The sequence below is a fragment of the Arctopsyche grandis genome, chromosome 6, assembly GCF_051622035.1.
Source record: "Arctopsyche grandis isolate Sample6627 chromosome 6, ASM5162203v2, whole genome shotgun sequence".
NCBI classification, from domain to species: Eukaryota; Metazoa; Arthropoda; class Insecta; order Trichoptera; family Hydropsychidae; genus Arctopsyche; species Arctopsyche grandis.
Genome location: NC_135360.1, coordinates 3,656,681 through 3,677,708, shown reverse-complemented (window position 1 = coordinate 3,677,708; position 21,028 = coordinate 3,656,681). Strand labels below are relative to the sequence as shown.

The 21,028-nt window shown below is 34.0% G+C and overlaps 3 protein-coding genes across 4 annotated transcripts in view; 2 read left to right on the top strand and 1 right to left on the bottom strand.

Annotated features, from left to right (window-relative positions):
- The window catches only part of LOC143913565 (transmembrane emp24 domain-containing protein 1-like), a 138,479-nt gene that overhangs the window by 50,181 nt on the left and 67,270 nt on the right, over window positions 1-21,028 (top strand). The gene's annotated exons all lie outside the window — the stretch shown is intronic.
- Window positions 3,669-12,402, top strand: LOC143913563 (uncharacterized). The gene is made up of 6 exons (XM_077433439.1): window positions 3,669-3,853; window positions 5,200-5,284; window positions 7,304-7,400; window positions 8,358-8,710; window positions 10,796-10,894; window positions 10,962-12,402. Exons 2-6 carry the CDS (start codon window positions 5,210-5,212, stop codon window positions 11,064-11,066), a joined length of 729 nt encoding a protein of 242 aa, XP_077289565.1. The 5' UTR covers window positions 3,669-3,853; window positions 5,200-5,209; the 3' UTR covers window positions 11,067-12,402.
- Window positions 13,848-19,918, bottom strand: LOC143913533 (uncharacterized). 2 transcript variants are annotated; one of them, XR_013260716.1, is made up of 9 exons: window positions 19,640-19,918; window positions 19,227-19,573; window positions 19,047-19,157; window positions 18,794-18,941; window positions 18,522-18,712; window positions 16,448-16,616; window positions 16,203-16,379; window positions 15,785-16,120; window positions 13,848-14,822 (listed from the first exon to the last, which is right to left on the bottom strand). XR_013260716.1 is itself a non-coding variant. In XM_077433392.1 (8 exons), the coding sequence occupies exons 1-8, from the start codon at window positions 19,814-19,816 to the stop codon at window positions 15,989-15,991; spliced, it is 1,452 nt and encodes a 483-aa protein (XP_077289518.1). In that variant the 5' UTR covers window positions 19,817-19,918; the 3' UTR covers window positions 15,422-15,988. The 2 variants fall into 2 exon arrangements, 1 of the variants encoding a protein (XP_077289518.1); XM_077433392.1 differs by lacking the exon at window positions 13,848-14,822 and having other exon boundaries at window positions 15,422-16,120.

Below are 21,028 nucleotides of genomic sequence, written 5' to 3'. Positions count from 1 at the left end.
AACACGTTTCTACAGACGACTCTTTAGTTAGTGCGATTACTAAATTATATTTACTAGAAAATATTTCTGCTTATTAGACATTGATACACTGTTTATCAGACATTAAATTGATTATATTGCAGCAGGACCAAACTGTTCATATTTAATATTTGTGGCCATTAACAATTGAAATAAATAAAAGTAATTTAAAATAATACAAAGCTTGTAAAAATGTTCGAATCCCTCTAAAAATTTAGGAAAATATGGGTATATTTTTACATACTAATATTATTTCCCTTACATTTATGTCATTTTTGAACTTAAGATTTTAAGATTCACTTAAGATTTTATAAAATAAATTTGTTTTATTCAAGATTGAAAGTGAATTTAAACTAGTTTGAGAAGACTTTTCTCCGCAACCATTTTAAAATCGGATACCAAGTCAATTATTTTACTTTCGTCAGTTAAAGAAAGCAGTTGTGTTGTTTTGGTGGAGAAACCTCCTTCAATTTTGTTTCGTAAGCATCGTTTTAAGTCCTCAATTTCTTCTTACATCATCATCATCCACAGCCACTCACCATCCACTGCTGGATGAAAGCGTCTCCAACACGCTTCCACTCGTCTCTGTTTTGCGCAACTCTCATCCATCGCCCCCTACACATTTTCCTAATTTCATCTACCCATCTTCCCTGCGGTCTTCCTTTTACACTTTTGCATTCTCTCGGGTACCATTCAAGCACTTATTTTGTCCACATTTCGTCCATTCTTGTAGCCACGTGTCCCGCCCATTGCCATTTCAATCTGTTTACTCTATCCACTATGTCCACTACCTTTGTCATACTTCTCACCCACGTGTTCCGCTTCCTGTCTTTCCTCGTTATGCCGAACGTACAGCGTTCTATACTTCTTTGAGTGCATTGGACTTTGTGTTAGCGTTCAGTATCGTTATTTTTAATATCTTTCATTGACTCGGATGCTGTTTAATCAGACAACGAATTAAAGTTTTTGAAGTGTAAACTCAGTGACGTGGCGTGAGTTCCTGGTGCCCACCTGCAAAATATTTTAAGGCACCCCCCCCCCCATATATTCATATTATTTACTTTCCAAATTAATAATTTATACATTTTTTACGTATCGGTATATGTACTTATATATCGAAGTGCATTAATAGTTTAATTTGGACGACCAACAAGCAGTGCACAATTTGTTTAAGTAACTATTGGTGAATTTTCTTTAAAAACTTCCCCCTGTTGATGGTGACAGCGAAAAATTTATAAATTTATCAATTTTATTGGTTTCAATCATATAATTTTGTTTAATTGTTTACACATTGAAAAAATATATGCAAGAATAAGAGTTCTCAGCAAATAGGTTGAAGTGGCACTAACGTTCAAAAAATGGAAAAAGACGGCCGTCTTCTAGCCCTATTGGCATAGATCAATTACACACTGAGGATGAATTCAAAATATGTATAATAATGTAGGTACATACATATAGTACACTCACATATAGGTTGAAAAATAAGAGGAGTTTTTAAAAAAGTTATTTTAAAAAAATTGCAGAACAAATTAAAAAATTCGGGTGTGATCAACCCATGACTTTATCTATGTATTTGAGGAATATATGAAGGTTACAAAACAAAATTCGATATTGAACTGATGACTATGATAGCGATACAAATTGAGCGCAAATGTATGGAAACTTGCACAAAACAAAAGTTCTACTTCCGGTTGTCTGATTGTGTTCAAATTTTTTCAAATCAGTTTCATACTCATTAAATATCAAGAAAATAAAAATAATTTTAAAGGTCAAAATAAAATATTGAAATATTGTTTTAAAAAAAAATACTACTTCCGGTTTACGAATTCTGACCAAAACCTTACCAGCTCTAAGTTAGTACATAAAGGATAGAAATATAAATTTTCAGCTTAATACGTTTAGGGGTGTGGACAGAGTAGTGGGCACAAGATTTTTGACCTTTCTACGAGGAAAAAAATTGTACTTCCGGTTCGTTAAATTAAGTGAATTTTTTTTTATTTTTACTTAAAATCACTATTTTTATTATACACAATAAATATCAAGAAGCTTGAAACAATTTAAAAGGTCAAAATAAAATAATGAAAAAATAATCAAATATTGTTTTAAAAAATATATACTACTTCCGGTTTACGAATTCTGACCAAAACCCTACCAGCTCTAAGTTAGTACATAAAGGAACGAAATATAAATTTTCAACTAAATACGTTCAGGGGTGTGGACATAGTAGTGGGCACAACATTTTTGACCTTTCTACGAGGAAAAAAATCCCACTTACGGTTCATTAAATTAAGTGAATTTTTTTTTATTTTTACTTAAAATCACTATTTTTATTATACACAATAAATATCAAGAAGCTTGAAACAATTTAAAAGGTCAAAATAAAATAATGAAAAAATAATCAAATATTGTTTTAAAGAAAAATACTACTTCCGGTTTACGAATTCTGACCAAAACCCTACCAGCTCTAAGTTAGTACATAAAGGATAGAAATATAAATTTTCAGCTTAATTCGTTCAGGGGTGTGGACAGAGTGGGCAATAGTGGGCACAACATTTTCAACCTTTCTAAGAGAAAAAAATCCCACTTCCGGTTTATAAAATTTAATATTTATTTTTTATTTTTATCACATTGCTACAAGAATTATACTTGAATTTTTTTGTGACGAACACACATGTTTAAGGGGTCGAAAAAAATAGTGGAAGAAAAATCGAACAAGAGTAAACTGCCACTTCCGGTTGACAGATGTGGCACTAAATTTTATAAATAACTTGTTATTAAGCTTAAACTTCTAGATATGAAATTTCAGTTCAATAAACCAAAAAGTTTTTGAGAAAAACATAAAAAACCTCGATTCTCTAGAGTAAAAGTACTACTTCCAGTTCAGATAGAAATATTTAAAAAATATAAGGTTATAAAAATTATTATTTTTATCATATTTAAAAAAAATTCAGTCTGATTCAGTTAGTGGTTTGGAAGATAATTGAATTCAAAAACTTAAAAAAAAAGAGGACACCTATAAGGGGAGGTACCATTTCCGGTCAACTTAAAAATTTGAAAAAAAATTACGACATGTCGATAAAAAATTACGACATGTCGATAAAAAATTCATTAACCGATACTAAGTTTCAGTTCGATAGGACTAACGGTATTAAAAATATCCCCAAAATACACACACACACACACATTTTTTCTAGATCATGAAAACGTGATCAGTGATCGATTCTGAGTTCGAATCAGTCAAAATCTCGAGTTCGAATTTTCGCATGATCACAAAACTTCATCTATTGTTACTACGTACATAGATAAAGTAAAAATCAGTGAAAAAGGCGCGCTTCTGCGGGCGCGGTAGCTACGCCTCTGTGTAAACTCCCTTGATTGGTATTTAGCGGATAACTGTTAAGATTTCGTTTTCAAAGTCACCGCACGCCACTGGTACATGCATCATATCATTATATATATATATATATATATATATATATATATATATATATATATATATATATATATATATATATATATATATAATTATACGATGCGGCTATAAATTTAACTCAAGTTTGGCAAACCCTGGCTGAAATGTATTATTGTATAGTTTGCATGATGTATCCGAATATAATATGCATATACATAATATAGCATCGTATATTATTATATCGTTGTTTCGTGACATTTTCAAGGTTCGTTTTTCAGTCAACAATCGGTATCCGTTAGCGAAAGACGATTGTCGAATTTTTCCAATTTCACTCCCACCATTGTATTTCATAATTGAAACATTTTGCTGAAAAAAAATCGAAACCAACGACGACTCGTTCAGTTCACATTAAGCACTTCGCAGGTGTGTATGGTGTTTAAAATAATTTAGCACTTTTACCCCAAAAGTACATATGTACATATATGTTATATAGACTAGTCGTTGGTCATTTGAATTAAAATAATATATTAAAGCTAGTTAACTTTAAATTAATTGAGGCCAATTGATTTGAATGAACACAAGCACCAACGAGGACACATCTATGGGGTACTACTACCACAAGATTCTTATTTATTTTAACTTAGGGATCTAAATACGACTGTAACGTTTTTCCTATCATAATTGGCAATCCTCTAATATACATACATATGTATGTATGTTAAGTCGTTACTCTGATTCCGCAAAGAAGCAATAACAATACACACTTATTGACGAATATACATACATAGTTAACTCTATTATTGAAAAAAAAAAAATAAGAAGAGAAAAGTAAAAAAAACTTGTTATAGAAGAGTAGATTATTTCGTTTTGAATTTTTTAAGTCCAAAAATTAATAATGATTTAGGTTATAAATAGATAGCTTCAAACTTCTTGATTTTCAAAAGAATCGATTTTCTCAAAATGAGGATTTTTGACTTAAATGCCATTTTTGACATATGTGTATACTCGAATTGTATGCTAGTTCTGTACAATTGTGCGTGAGTTCTCTACCATTGTGCGTGAATTATGTACCATTGTGCGTGAGTTCTGTACCATTGTGCGTGAATTCTGTACCATTGTACGTGAGCTCTGTATTATTGTGCGTTAGTTCTGTACTATTGTGCGTTAGTTCTGTACCATTATGCATTATCAGAAGAGCTCGGCGCTCAGTGCGCTCAGTGCGCTCACTATTGTCAATTTTTTGCTCTCTGGAGAGCAAAAAAAAGGTTAACAATAGAAATTTACAATAGGCGCCGAACTCTGATTATCAGATCATAAAATCATGTCATATGTTATTATAAATGCTATTACAGTGAGATTAAAAGTGTGTATGTACATATACATGAATCTTTTTATCTAAATTAGTTTAGATCTAAACATTTTCGAATATATGCAAAAAAACTGCCAAAAAGAACATTAGTGGCTCAAGCATGATTTCTTCATAATTAAATTCGAGACATTCGAAATATTGTTTTACCGTAGCCGTAGTATGCATTTTTGTTTATTTTTATTTATTTACTTATTTAATAAACAGAGAGAAACTTACAGCTAAAACAAAGATAATAAAATAAATAGTTATAAACATAAGCCAATTAGAAGTTTCTTCAAAAAGCATAAAAATGAAAAATGGAACTTACTATTAAGGCCAATAAAAAAGAAAAAAAACAACAATACAAAAAGAAAATAGTGACAAATTTGTAAATTGTTACGTGTGCTATTTTCATTTTCAGATTATTTCAAATGGCCGCCAGAGTCCGACGTCCCGCTGTAAGGTTCACGTTGAACCCTTTACAAAAACACAACGATTACACTAAAGTAAGTATATTGCGCTAATTTTAACAAATAATCGAAACAAAAAATATGAAATTTTTAATATATGGCGGTAAATGCTCAGAGACTTCAGCGCCGTCTAATTTGGTAGCAAACAGTATATATGTATATGTAGAAGTTTTTTCTTTTATTATTAAATTTGTATAAGACGTAGATATGTATGTCGAATCGAAACGACTATTATATTGCGATGAGCGTTATCTCAGATACATAGACAGACAGACACACATAATAGCGATATTTTATATATGTATAATAATGTAGTTTTACTCTAAAATAACGGTAAAAGCCATGTTTGCGTATTGGTTTAGTGTTGCTTAACCACTTAATCGCCAAGGGGTACTGTCAACCTTTGACAGTACCCAGTGCCGGCTTTACACCCTATGGCGCCCTCGGTCATTTTTTTCTAAGCACCCCTAGAATTAAAAAAAAAAATGGGTTACAATCCTCCTTTTTGCAGGCTTGGGACCGGCAGCAAAGTGGTTGATAAGGTTTTCCAACCCCTAGGTGGATTTAAAAATAAATAAAAGAATTGTTAATAGGTTTTTGAGCTCTTTTTCCTATTACGCTGTACATATTAACATTATAATAATATAATACTATGATTACTAACAAAATTAATTTAAAATTGTAAAATAGAAAATAAGAAGTAGATCAGTAGCTATTAAAATAGATATTAGATGTATTGTGAAGCATTTCTTCGTTTTCTTTATAAGAAAGAGTATGGGTACTACCCATATCTCTATCCTACTCCTTTCCTTTTGTGCATGCTTGGGTATAATTCCCTTGAACTTCGGAGAAACTTCTCGTTAATTCGTTTCGTTCTCCAGCTATTGCGTGGTAATACGTCATGCCCGTTGTTGCTGGAACAGTTGGGACTTTATGTCCCTAATAATTATGTCCGTGGTAGACATCATCATTTGATGGTTGTACCTGCTGCTCGCACAGTTCTTTTTCGAATGGCTCCTATTCCAAGAGCTATTCGACTTCTCAATGAAATCGTTGCTGCCGTCCCTGAATGTGATATTTTCCACCTTGGGGAGCGTAGATTATCGGATGTTATTTTAACATATTTATCTGGTAACCTGCGCTCATCATTACTTTCTTAATTTGAATGTGATGAATGAGTGGAATCTTAATCTACTCTCTTCCATTTGGGCCTCGCTGTGATTTTATTTTTTATTCATATTTTGTTGATTTATTTTACTTTTTCTTTCTCCTTTGTACATTTTATTTGTATTATTATTTTCCTTTTGTTACTTTTTATTATTTTTTTTATTCTGCTTTCTAATTTTTCTGTTTTTTTTTTACTTGTATTATCTTTGTTAAATGTAGGCCATTGTGGCGCATTAGGTTCTTCCTGTAATGCCACAATGGTCAAAAACTATTAATAAATAAATAATTTAGTAATAATAAAAAGCATTTAAAAATCAAAAAAATAAATAAATAAAAAAATAATATTTCAGAAGTGAACTTTCACAATATTTCTTTCAGCAAAATTTTTTATTAAAGCTGAAAAATCAAGATTTTCAGCGATATCATTTTCAGTAGATAAAGTTTCAAAACTGGAAAATCTACTTTGTGACATTGTAGACCGGAGATAAGTTTTAATCAATTTAAGTTTCGCCTTTGGAGTCTAGTCTTAAATTTGTTAGGGTCTTTGGCGCCCTAATTTTAAAGCGCCTTCGGCGCATCGAGCGGCGCCCTAACATACCCTAGCACCCCCCCCTTCTAAAACCGGCACTGACAGTACCCCTTGAATATATAACTAGCTAAGGAAAAATATTGACGTTTTTCAATTTCATTAGTATCACATGATATTTTTAGATGTCACTGTGAAGAAACCAAAATTAATTTCGAAACACGAAAGAGCGCGCACCGGTGCGGCGATTGAGTGGTTAACCTGTATTCATAAGGACCTGTATGTCGGAATTTAATAGAGGCATTAATTCTTTCTGTGACGATGTTCATAATAATTTATTAACTTATTGCTTATAATTTAAGGAAAACCACGACATGGGTAGAGACTCCGGTGCCCCCAGCCCTGATAATGCACCTTTTTTTCAGCCAGCCAATGTACGCTTAGCCCAAAATCAACAACGTAAGTCAATACCCATTGAATATATGTATGTACAAAGGTTACTTGAATATATGCAGGACTTTTTTTCTCATGTAACGCGGTGAAACGGCGTTCTGGCACCTTTTTTCACACCATTTTTTATGTTTCAAACGACTATTCTATATAATATAATTTGAATATAATCTTTTCCAATAAAAAAACTTGATAAGAAGTGAGTTCCGACACCTTTTTTTTTCAAAAAAAAGCCTTGAATATATTATATGTATGTATATACAAACATGTATACACCGACACTTAGGAGTATATGCCAAACTCTCAAGTCCCAACTCTTTTTACAAACCTCTTTTATTCTCTTGAATTGTGAGTGAGCAATGTTTATTACTTTTTAACTATGGCTTGAAAGTTATACTATGAACATAATATGTGGACCATTATATTTCAAATATTATACAATGCAGAAAACAATTGACGGTTTAAGGTCTGTTCATACCTATCCAGCACGACCCGTATCCTGCAGGTGTCCTGCAAGCGCGGATAGTATTCTTTGGTACTATTGATGTACATATAATACACTAGATGGGCCCAGACGTGCTATTTTGGTCGGAGATCTTGTCTTCACTAACTGAGGGGTGCGGGGGGTTTAACTACCGGGGAAGTTGGGTTTTTTCCCTACGACGCAGCGGTACCTACCTACCTACTAAGAGAAACTGTGCATGCGCCATGTATTTTGCATGCGCCAAAAGGGAGACAATTATAACACGTGAGGGCGGATCTAGTGTATTATACATCAATGTTTGGTACATTATATGGACGTATTCATACTCCATTCGCGCATGCGCATTTACGCATTCATGCGCGCCCATATATAATGTACTAAAGAATGCTGTCCGTACTTGCAGGATACTTGCAGGATTCGGGTCGTGCTGGATAGGTATGAACAGACTTTTACTGGTATACAATAAACTCTATATTGATCAGGTATCAAACTGTTGAACTCCATTAACGAAATTCTTCACGAGCGTGCCGAGTATGAATCTTCACGCAACACTCTGGCGACGCTGCACGACGAGCTGAAGAGAAAGCTGAAAAGGAAAATCGAGGAATGTTTCGCCGCCAAAAAGCTCAATCTGATGGAAGCCAAAGCGAGTACCAAGAGTCTCGAAAGGGAAAAGGAACTGTTGATCGTTCAGATAGAAAAGCTCAATTCACACTTGTTACAGCACTCGCACGAACACGAGAAGCACTCGCAGAACGAGAACGAATCGGAAAACGTTAAATTGTACACAATCAGTACGGTTTCGAAGACGCCGGATAAAAAACCGTCGAGAAAGGTAATTTAATTAGTAATTAATATGTATTTTACGAGGAAATCCTTCTGCAAACCGACGCGAATAAAACGCCGCGTAAAGAAATACAATTTGAAATTCGCTTGGAATTTTTGTGCAAAAATTTTCATACTCACTTTTGAAAGGTATCTTGACTCGCAACGATCAGCTGCAGATTGGGATATTTTTTTTAAAGCAAGAAAACTCTTATCTTTTCAACGAATTGGAATGTCGTGTTTTGTCACGGGGGCTATTTTTGGGCGGAGCACCGCCAAAGGCGAAAAACTGCTAAATGACCGATTTTGCATCCCCCTTCGACCCATTTATTTTTCTTTTCAACTTTAGTCACTATCTGAACCCTAACTAACATATTCATTCTTAAATTTCATAAATTTTTGTTCATATTTGCATTCCGTAGCCTGTTTTACTATTTAACCTTAGTGGTCCATCCATTGTGTCACACTTCTGTATATAATAAAAAATAAAAACAAACAAATAAAATGAACATCCCTGCTGGCAGCTAAATAATGTCGTGCTTATAGAAAAAGTGATGGGAACAATTTAAACCACCATTTTATAAAATAAATATGCATTAAACACAAAATTTGTACATAAAAAAAGTTTCTGTACATTACAAAAAAATTGTGCGCATTTCTAAATGACAGATACAGATTGCATTAGAAACTTTGATTTGATCATTGAAAAAAAATATTTGCTACTTAAAAAGTGGATGTTTCCTACTTAAAGGTCTGTTCATACCTAGTCAGCACGTACCGACTTCAGCAGGTAACCGGCCGTACGAAAAGTATTCTTTGGTACATTTTGTATGGGTATATTCATACCAACCGTCACGTTTACGCCACGGCAGGCTTACAGCAGTACCCGACATTTCCTGTTCATACCTTACAGCAACATCCGTCAACGTATCGTATCCGTTTTTTTGGACATCTTGGAAATATACACGCGAATTACGTGCCATGAGTCAGCCGCTTTGCTGTTTTGGACCAATTATCGATAGTGACAGTTGACAGCTGTTCAATCTTTCGACATGGTTTTGGCGCAAATATTTAAAGAATATTTTAAAAATTTTAATTTTTTTACGGAAATATTTAAAAAAATTTTGTCCATCATCCACAAGCTCCTTATACAGTGTCCAAAACTCTCCTTCGGTTTTTCTATTTTTAACATGGGATGCACATCAAAACGCCTCCGTGCTTTTTTATTGCCCTCTGAGCTTCTTCTTCCAACAACAACGTAATTTTTCGTTCGATAAACGCCGAAACATTTTTGCTGACTTGTATTCGGCCGCGTAGCTACGAATGCACGTGTATGCATTCATATTGTAAGTACTCGACAATACGACGTAAGCAATATTGCGCCGTATCGTCATGGCCTGTAATGTATAAGTAAGCCGATTTTGCCTTGCACTCGGCCAAAGTGCTGTGAACGTGACGTGACCGCGACGTGTAGGTAGATATGAATAGAAATGTAATAAAATGACATATTTGAAACGGAGTCGTGCAGTGCTGTTAAGTATGAACAGACCTCAAATGTGTATTATAACGTTAAAATACGAACCGACAACGACCAACGCTTCTCTCTACTGTATTCCTTCTTTTTAACTCTTCGGCTTGTGACCTTCGACACCTACGACCTTGGCTTCGACTCTACTACCTGACATCATCATTCATATCTATACGTAATACGTAAACAAAAGTAAAAACTTTGGACAGTTGACAGTTGTCAATACCCAAAAGTAATTAGTTAACAGTAATTTCATACAAAAATTGTCTCAACGAACGGGCATAGCAATTACTAATATACCATAAGTATTCATTGCAGTTATTTATTTTCAAAAGATGCGAGAACAATATTAGTTTCTTGACTGGTATTCGTCCGTAATTAGTCGAGAAAAAAAGGGTCACGCCCAAAATATAAACTACGCCCGAAAAAAGCCCGCGTGGCAACCACTGGTATACTACGTAAGATTGCAGAATTGAAATCACCTATTCTATTAAATATTCATTATAATTCGGCAATTCTAAAGTCACAACCTGAAAAATAAAATATTATAATTGGAAAAATTTTTAGGCAGACCAGAAGTTGGCAGCTGGAAGGTTACTTCGTGAAGTCCAGCAGTTGAGAAGTCGGCTGACAGCATTGGAAAGAAAGCTTGTTGCTGAAACACGGGTAAAACTATCAACAACATTAATTTGTCCATCCACAGTCATATGTTAACGGCAATGAAACTTTTCAGCGCAAAAAACAAGCAGAGGAAGAGCTGTCAATTCTAAAAGCAGCCTTATCTCGCCAGAAGGGGAAACGCGTAGACATCTTAAAACCACTGAGCGCTAGAAACTAATTCAAAAGACACTCAACGCTATTAAACATCTACTTAAATATCTTATTCCACCATAACTGAGTAGTGCCTATTCATCGATACCACACAATTGTAGGAAACATGCGAATTAAAAACTAAAAAAATGGTAGAGTACGACAGACGAGGCGACAAGCAGGAAAGTGATTCATCCGAAATATATTCATTCGTTACTTTGTGACATCAATTAACCCTTTGAATGCTGACCAACGCCGATCGGCGTTTTCCCAACAAGTCCATAGGCCTGAACACAGCTGATAGGAGTTGTATTTTGAGCATGTACAAACTAAACAAGAATACTACACGCTAAGCTTTTCCAGGTAGCATTGAAAAAAAATTCGGGTGTGACCAACCCATGACTTTATCTATGTATTTGAGGAATATAAGAAGGTTACAAAACAAAATTCGATATTGAACTGATGACTATGATAGCGATACAAATTGAGCGCAAATGTATGGAAACTTGCACAAAACAAAAGTTCTACTTCCGGTTGCCTGATTGTGTTAAAAAAAATTTTATTACTAAAAATTACTATCAGTACTCATTAAATTACTCATTAAATATCAAGAAAATAAAAATAATTTTAAAGGTCAAAATAAAATATTGAAATATTGTTTTAAAAAAAAATACTACTTCCGGTTTACGAATTCTGACCAAAACCCTACCAGCTCTAAGTTAGTACATAAAGGATAGAAATATATATTTTCAGCTTAATGCGTTCAGGGGTGTGGACAGAGTAGTGGGCACAAAATTTTTGACCTTTCTACGAGGAAAAAATCCCACTTACGGTTCAATTAATTAAGTGATTTTTTTTATTTTTACTTAAAATTACTATTTTTATTATACACAATAAATATCAAGAAGCTTAAAACAATTTAAAAGGTCAAAATAAAATAATGAAATATTGTTTTAAAAAAAAATACTACTTCCGGTTTACGAATTCTGACCAAAACCCTACCAGATCTAAGTTAGTACATAAAGGATAGAAATATAAATTTTCAGCTTAATACGTTCAGGGGTGTGGACAGAGTAGTGGGCACAACATTTTCGACCTTTCTAAGAGAAAAAAATCCCACTTCCGGTTTATAAAATATAATAATTTTTTTATTTTCATCAAATTGATACAAGAATTATACTTAAATTTTTTTGTGACGAACACACATGTTTAAGGGGTCGAAAAAAATAGTGGAAGAAAAATCGAACAAGAGTAAACTGCTACTTCCGGTTGACGGATGCTAACTAAATTTTATAATTAACTTGGTATTAAACTTAAACTTCTAGATATGAAATTTCAGTTCAATAAACCAAAAGGTTTCTGAGAAAAACATAAAAAACTTCGATTCTCTACAGTAAAAGTACTACTTCCGGTTCAGATAGAAATATTTAAAAAATATGAGGTTATAAAAATTATTATTTGTATCATATTTAAAAAAATTCAGTTCGATTCAGTTAGTGGTTTGGGAGATAATTGAATTCAAAAACTTAAAAAAAAGAGGACACCTATAAGGCGAGGTACCATATCGTGTCGATAAGAATTTCAGTAACCGATACTAAGTTTCAGTTCGATAGGATTAACGGTGTTAAAAATATCCCCAAAATACACACCCACACAGACACACACACACACACACACATTTTTTCTAGATCATGAAAACGTGATCAGTGATCGATTCTGAGTTCGAATCAGTCAAAATCTCGAGTTCGAATTTTCGCATGATCACAAAACTTCATCTATTGTTACTACGTACATAGATAAAGTAAAAATGCATTGAACATGGATCGTGTAAAGGTCTGTTCATACCTATCCAGCACGACCTGTATCCTGCAGGTGTCATGCAAGTGCGGATAGTATTATTTGGTACATTATATGGACGTATTCATACTCCATTCGCGCATTCATGCGCGTTCATATAGAATGTACCAAAGAATACTATCCGCACTTGCATGACACCTGCAGGATAGGTATGAACAGACCTTAATCCGTGTCATTCATTTGTCAACGTTTATAAAGACTGGTTTACACCGGAATTTCTGGATGTGTAACCATAGCAGAATTTCCCGATGGAAATCCCTAGCTGCTGAGTATTTTAGATTGTGGCTTGGCATTTAGAATGTGAGCATTAGATTTTAACAACAATGAAGAAGATGCAACTAGTTTTGGAAAAATACATTCATTAATGGACTTCTTTTGCTTATTTTATATTGTTGCCAGATATGTATAATAGTTTAGTCTAAACACACCTTTACAAAACTCGAAATTCTCGGCGGTAGTTATCTAGGGTTTGTTTGGATTACCTATAATTTTTATACCTGCTTTCTATTTGATTTCTAAATAATTCTAGTTGGAAATGTTGGCGAAATTTTCAGCGTGACGGGCTTTCAACAGAAAAGACGTCAGCACTCAAAGGGTTGGTTGAACGTGATAAGGGATTACAGTATTATTGTACAAAAATCAGTGCTTGTTATATCAATGATTTCACTAGGACCCCAGAGAGTTATTTAACATATAAATGGTTCTGTGATTATTCTGCAAAAAGCGATCTCGCGCAAGTCACTAAAATCTCGATCACGCAAAATCCGGCACTCGAGTTATCGTCAGTACAATATTTCGATTGATGGAGTTTTTGGGTGCCAGATGTTCCGTGATCGAGATTTTAGTGACTTGCGCGAGATCGCTTTTTGCGGAATAATCTGTTTACCCATATAAATATGTAGGATTCAATTCTTGAATGGACACGCGGTAGGTGGTCAATGAGACTCGTTTAGCGCTTTAAATCATATTTATTTCTCGATGCGTCGAAACGAACTATCGTTTGGTCGTGGTGTTACGCAACATACCAACTTAAGGATAAACTCGAGCCAAGCATGACAACTTAATTAATATATATGCACCCTTCTGGGTTTGAAAAATTAACCCTACAAATATGTACATAGAAAATTTTCGATTTTTTAATCTAAATTACCTACTAGTCGTCACCCAAGCTAAAATTATTACATAACGGGCATATTTTGGTTATTTGGACCTTATAACCATATTTTACCACCGAGTAAACAAATTAAAATTAAAGAGAAAGTATCAACTGGAGATTATATGTACGTATATATATATGATTATTATATTATTTCAATCACAATCAAAACGCAGTGGAGGACAGATTAGTATAATCGGTAAAATTAAAAGTAAATCAATCAAATTACAAATAGTATCACAATGAATAAAATTTTGTTTACTCTAAATCGTCGACAATAAACAATTGATATACGATTAACATTTCGAAATTGTAATTTTAATCAGTTCCAAAATTTTCAATTGTTGAAAGATCCGTTTCCAAGAAATCTCCGGAGATTCTAATTTTTATTCTTTTTACATATTATTATGTAGTACATAGTTCAAATTACAATAATTTATTAATAACGCTATTCAACAAATTTCGATCATTTTTTTTTATTACAAGCCTCTTATTATTTGTGTTATTATTGAAATGTAACTTTTTTAATATACATCTGCCACTGAATACGAATATACAAATTTTCACTTATTTTTGGAATTTTGAAGCATTTATCAAAAACTTTTTTTTTTTCAGTTTTAGATTTAACATAAATATATATAATAGTGCTTTTAATCGTCTTCGCTCGGTATATAATATATAAAAACCGATGCGATGTAAATATGTATATATATATGTATATGAGTGGCGTGCGCTGAAATTCTCTCTCTTTTTGTCGTATATTTGTCGTGCCTTACTTAATGTGCACGAACAGGATACAAGAGGAACAGCCTGTTCCTCTTATATCCTGCTCGTGCACATTAAGTAAGGCACGACAAATATACGACAAAAAGAGAGAGAATTTCAGCGCACGCCACTGATGTATATACAGGGTGTATATGTATATAAATATAAATATACATTAAAATGGGTCTACCTCGCGGGCCGGAATGTGAAATGCCGGAAAACGCAAATATCGGAAGGCAAAGATCGAAAATCGAAAGATCTTAAGTCGAAAGATCAAAAAAAAAGGGTGCATGGTAAATAGTACATACTCACTTAATTTGCGCGAGCAGGATACAACAGGAACAAGAGGAACAGGCTTTTCCTCCCGTATTAATGTGCGTGCGCAGAATACGGGTGGAAAAGCCTGTTCCTCTTGTATCCTGCTCGCGTAAATTAAGTAAGTATGTACCGTTTACCATGCACCCTTTTTTTTGATATTTCAATTTTCACTCTTTGCTTTCCGATATTTGCGTTTTCCGGCATTTCACATTCCGGCCCGTCACAGAGACCGCATTAAAATATATTTAAAAATGAATTTTATTATTTCGATTCGTGTTTTTTTTTTTAAATTTACATATATTGAATTTTAATTAATAACAGTTAATAAAAATGGCGGGCGCAAATTTTAGTTCATGCCCGGGGCACTTGTCAACCTTTTTATTTTGCTCTCTTGCTTTGTAGGACAATAGTGAACCATTTTGTGTGGGTAATAGCAAATATTATAAGATATTTAAATATGTTTTTAATATTTCTTACTATCCAATATTCGCAATAAATAAATCAAGGTGCTATACTTCGAAAATCACTCGTGCTTTCAACATATTTTGCAATTCAATCTCTAATTTTGCATAAAACTAACCGAGGATGAGTAAATGAAGCACCGTTTCAGAGTTGACGCCCCGGGCGATCGCCCATTTGTCAGTAAATACATACATTCTACAACTTTTACTAATTAAATCTGATTAATCGTTCAAAATGAATATTTTAACTGTCATCATATTCATATACGGTGGGCAAAAGTCTACAACAAAAGTTACAATTCATAAACAACACATTTTTTTTTTGACAAGCTTGAAATATTTATAAAAAAGTACCTAAATAGAATAAAACCGCACACGTATTTACATATAAAATTAAATCTGTATGCTAAGTTTCGATTTGGCGTCTTCGTCTTCGAACGAATGCTTCAACTTGGATCGGCAGTGGGTTTTTTTATGTTTCTGCAGACTCGAATGTGACGAATACGACTTGTTGCATTTAGAACACTGAAAATGAAATGTAACATTGTAACACAAATAGAAAATAAACATTACACAAAGAGAGTTCGTATTGTTTCATTAGCCTAACGGAATAGGGTCTGTCTCCGGTGTGCGACCGCATGTGCGAAGTTATGTCTCCGGAGCGCTTGAACCGTCGTCCGCATATCGGACACGCATAGTTCCTCACGTCGGAGTGCACCCGCTTGTGACGACACAGGTCCGAAGACTTGGTGAAGGATCTGCCGCACGTCTCGCACACGTACGGCTGAAAAACGAAAACAAATGTATCACACTTGAACGCGTACGAGGGTTTGTCAGCCCCATTAAAATCACCTTTATGTTGTTGTGAATCCGCATGTGAGCTACGACGTGGGAGCTGCGGGTGAAACGCTTACCGCATACACTGCAGCTGTAAGATTTGACGTCGGTGTGCGTGTTCTGATGCTGCAGCAGTACGTTGCGCTGACGGTACGTCTGGCCGCACACGTCACACATGTATCTCCTGCAAAAGTCATCACACTTGTAAAACAAACCGTAAAAATGCAGCAACTGATGTACACATGTTGTGAAATCTATTCAATACGACTAATGCTATGGTAGGTTTACCAATACAAAGTATCAATAAGATAAAATTAAAGGTATTCAAATATTCTTAGAATACAAAAACATTTTATACAAGTCATAACATAACATATGGACAAACGAATCTAAATAGACGTCGTTTATACGGATTTCTCTAAAGCTTTTGATAAAATCAATCACAACCTATTACTCAATAAACTTTGGTCCCTCGGAATCCGAGGAAATTTATTTCGTTGGATCTCTTCGTATATACTAAATCGTAACCAAATCATAATTCTCAATGGTTTTAGATCATCACTTAGACATATTCCTTCCGGTGTCCCACAAGGGTCGCATTTAGGTCCCTTATTCTTTTTACTCTATATTAATGATATCTCATACATCTTCAAACATTCCTTTATACTTCTTTACGCTGATGATTTAAAAATTTACAAACCAATATACACCATAGACGATTGTCATAAGATACAAGAAGATCTAGATAGATTCTCTATATATTGTTTAAATAATGATCTTTTTATTAATCTAGAAAAATGCTCTATTTTAAATTTCACTAGAAATAAGTCAATTATTACTAATCAATATCAATTAAATCATTCAATCCTTAACACGTCATCTTCTATTAAGGATCTTGGTGTAATACTCAATAATAAACTAGATTTCTCTGAACATATTTCTTTTATTACCAACAAAGCATTTAAATCTCTTGGATTCCTACTCCGCTCAACAAAACCCTTTAATGATCCTTGTGTACTAAAATTACTTTATTTTTCCTTTGTAAGGTCTCACCTTGAATTTGCCTCAATTATCTGGTCACCTTTTTATTTATCCCATATTAATTGTATTGAGAAAGTTCAACTTAAATTTATTAAATCCTTACGCTACCTTTTTCCTACCTATACCCATTCTACTGTTTCTGACATTTTAAAAATCCTTTCTTTTGACAAACTGATGCTATATTCTTCTTTAAGCTCATAAATGGTTTCCTTGATTGTTCTGATTTACTGAATAAGGTTAATTTCAGAATCCCAGTTCGGTACTCTAGACGCGTTGCACTCTTTTCACTTGATCCTTTCAATACTAATTCCCAAAAATATTGTTATCTGCAGCGCGTTTATCTTATGTTTAACGGAGAGCTGAATGAGGTTGATCTATTTGGTATTTCCCTATTTCAATTCAGGTCTAACATCAAGAGAATCTTGACCGATTGATTAATTTCTTCTCCTATTCTATTTTTCCAATATTTCCAATATTTTTATACTTTAGTTTAGTTATGTAATGTGCTATTTAATCATATTATAGCTTTTATTCTTTTATTTTTCATTTGTTTATTTTGTATTTACCTTTTTCATTTGTTTTATATTTGTAAATTTCAATTTCTTCTTATATTCTATTTTATAACCTTTTCCAAATATTTTAATACTATAGTTTAATTATGCAATGTTCTACATATTTTGTCATGCCTTTATTCTTTACTTTTTAATTTGTTTTCCTTATATTTATCTTTTTCATTTTTGTAAAAATCTATTATTGGACTCGGATGTTACATTTATTATTTATTTACTATTTGTTTTTTTTATACATATCTATGTACATCCTGTCTGTTGATTTTTCAATTAATAAAATAAAAATAAAAATAAAAAATAACATCAGGAATCGACACCGAATACAAAATAGTGAAAATATTTCAGATTTTGTCACAATCAGTTGATACAAAGTAATGTTGTCTATTATCAAAATAGTCGCAACAATGATTCAATGACAATGATTCCCCCAGTTAACTGATTTACTAACGATATGTCGCGACTAAAAGAAAAAAAAATACTTTGCAGATGTGTCTTGAGTGTCCTTGTTTATTTCGGCGACTTTCTTCTTTAACTTCACCCACTTCAAACCTTCCAACTTTTGTAATTTTCTATTCCATATGTCGCGGCGAAGTTTACGACCTTTGGAATTGAACGGAGACGGTCTACACTGACGATTGGAGCTCAGTTTGTTATACTTCTTACCGCACAGCTGCAAGAAACACAAATTGATGAGATTTTTTGAATAAAATTTTTTGTATTAAGTCAGTATAATATAACAATAATCTCTCACGTGACATAATACGATAGCTTTGTCGTCTGTCATCTCCTTTTCATCGGCTGTCAGAGCTTCATGATTGCAGCCCTCGACCGGTGCCCATATTTTATCTTTATTCGTGAGCTTCACACGTATATGATTGTATACATCGACGTCTACATCTCTAAAAGTTAAATATATTTATATAAAAAAACGTTTCGATTTTTATCGATCGTATCGTATTGTAATTTCAATAATTGAATTAATATACATTGTAAGCCATACTTACAAAAGCTCACTAGTATCGATTTGGTGATTTTTATTCGGTTTATTCAATTTGTTACAGTCGTGCTTTGATTCTTTATAATCGATTAGATTAGATTCCGACAAGACTTTATCACTAGAATACCCAAAATTTATGTTAAATTAAATACATAAAATAATGCTAAATGTATATACGTAAACAAACCTGAAATTATTTCCATCTATCGGTTCGGTTTTTAAATTTTTACACTCTTTTGATTCGACTTCAGTGTCGTCGAAGTGATCGTCGGCGTCCATGAGAGGAGTGTAGGATTGCATACTATCGTCGTTTAATATTTCAGTCAACTTCTCCTTATCATCCTCATTATCGGACACATTCTCCAATTTGAGTGTGAAATTGTACGAGGAATTGTTCCGTTTGGATTTGACAGTGAGGTAAGACCTGAAACACCTGTCTGAATCCTCGCACTGCAGTTTGAACCGATAGCTGGCGTTGAGTTGAAACGAACACTCCTGACACACCCTGTCTGGTAAGCCATCTCCGGGTTGAACCTAACAAGCGCACAGTTTCAAATGAGGTTATGATTTAATTTATATTATTCTATTATGCCGTCGTACTTGTATGTGTGCACAGCTCATGGCTTGTGCGCTGAGAGTTACATCTCCAGTTGCTGTAAAAATTGGTATAAGAGCCCCGGGTCTGGTGCACAGTCGGCAAGGGCCGTTAGCATTTGCGCCCCCATTCGCTAGTGCTACACCCTCTGCGCCCCCATCGACTTCGACGACCACAGACATGGCTAGAGACCGTAGCCGTCTCCAGCGGCACAGCCACCGGCTGTCAAAACAATCGTAGACTTAGTATTCATAAATACGACCATGCATCGTGCTGTCAAAACTAATTTCAATCCGTCTAATTTTGCCAATATCGAATAATTTTCATTCCAAAAATAGTACAACACATTAATTTCACTCTTATATAATAAAATAATCAAACTTTTTTATTAAAATCTAAAAAATCAATGAATATATTTTTTAGTTAAAGTAATGTTGCGTAGGGGTGGGTGCAGGATCCAAGAAATAGACCTTAGTCGTTTCACAGCATTTATTGATGATTAAAGAGATACACGCACTGGCGGTGCTCAGTCCAGAATGACATGATATCGCCTACGTATCGCCTTATAAGGGGTAGATCTCTCAGGACGTCTAATCTGTTTACCTATTGTATAGTCACGCATTCGGATATGTCTTCCCACGGTATGGGCCAGTCGTTCTGAGAAGTGCAAACATTGTTTAGCTTACTTGCACTTAGCCTGTCGCTAATCCTTGAAACCACTTATACCGGTCGCACGGTATACACTTAGTTAATCCGTTAACAGGTAATCCTTGAACGGTCACACAGTCTCTGGGATTCTATTCGCTTAATCCGCGGCGTACGTAACAGTAATAATAATTTTCATTCACCAGTTGATTGTATGTTAAGCATGGTAAGCGGACTATTCTGCAAAAAGCGATCTCGCGCAAGACACTAAAATCTCGATCGCGGGACATCTGGCACTCGAGTTTTCGTTAGTACAATATTTTGCGTGTGTTCCTTTCGATTGATGGAGTTTTTGGGACTTGCCCGAGATCGCGTTTTGTGGAATAATCACGGAACCGTTAAGTATAAGGTAGTGAGCTATGAATTTATAATCTATCACACTTATTGGCTACGTCCACACTACCGATATTTACGAATTTTTCCATAACCAGTTCCTAAATAGCAACCACAGGTTGCAATATGGGAACTGGATATGGAAAATTCGAAAATATCGGGTTAGCCTGCGCTCATCCTTATTTCCATAATTGAATGTAATATATGAGTGAAATTTTGATCTTCTCTCTTCCATTTGGGCCTCACATGGATGTTTTTTTTTAACATAAAGGCCTAACAGGTAGACCGCAATGCGCTTTCCTAGACAATTAATGACAAATATTGCAGCATTTTTATTACATAAATCACTATTTCGA

Coding starts and splice junctions, on each gene's coding strand:
- LOC143913563 (XM_077433439.1), top strand. CDS start 5,210: ATGGCCGCCAGAGTCCGACGTCCCGCTGTAAGGTTCACGTTGAACCCT. Junction 7,401..8,357: donor CTTAGCCCAAAATCAACAAC/GTAAGTCAATAC, acceptor TATATTGATCAG/GTATCAAACTGTTGAACTCC. Junction 8,711..10,795: donor ATAAAAAACCGTCGAGAAAG/GTAATTTAATTA, acceptor AAAAATTTTTAG/GCAGACCAGAAGTTGGCAGC.
- LOC143913533 (XM_077433392.1), bottom strand. CDS start 19,816: ATGTCTGTGGTCGTCGAAGTCGATGGGGGCGCAGAGGGTGTAGCACTA. Junction 16,617..18,521: donor ACTCAAGACACATCTGCAAA/GTATTTTTTTTT, acceptor TGACTTTTGCAG/GAGATACATGTGTGACGTGT. Junction 16,380..16,447: donor GGATTCACAACAACATAAAG/GTGATTTTAATG, acceptor TTCGTTTTTCAG/CCGTACGTGTGCGAGACGTG.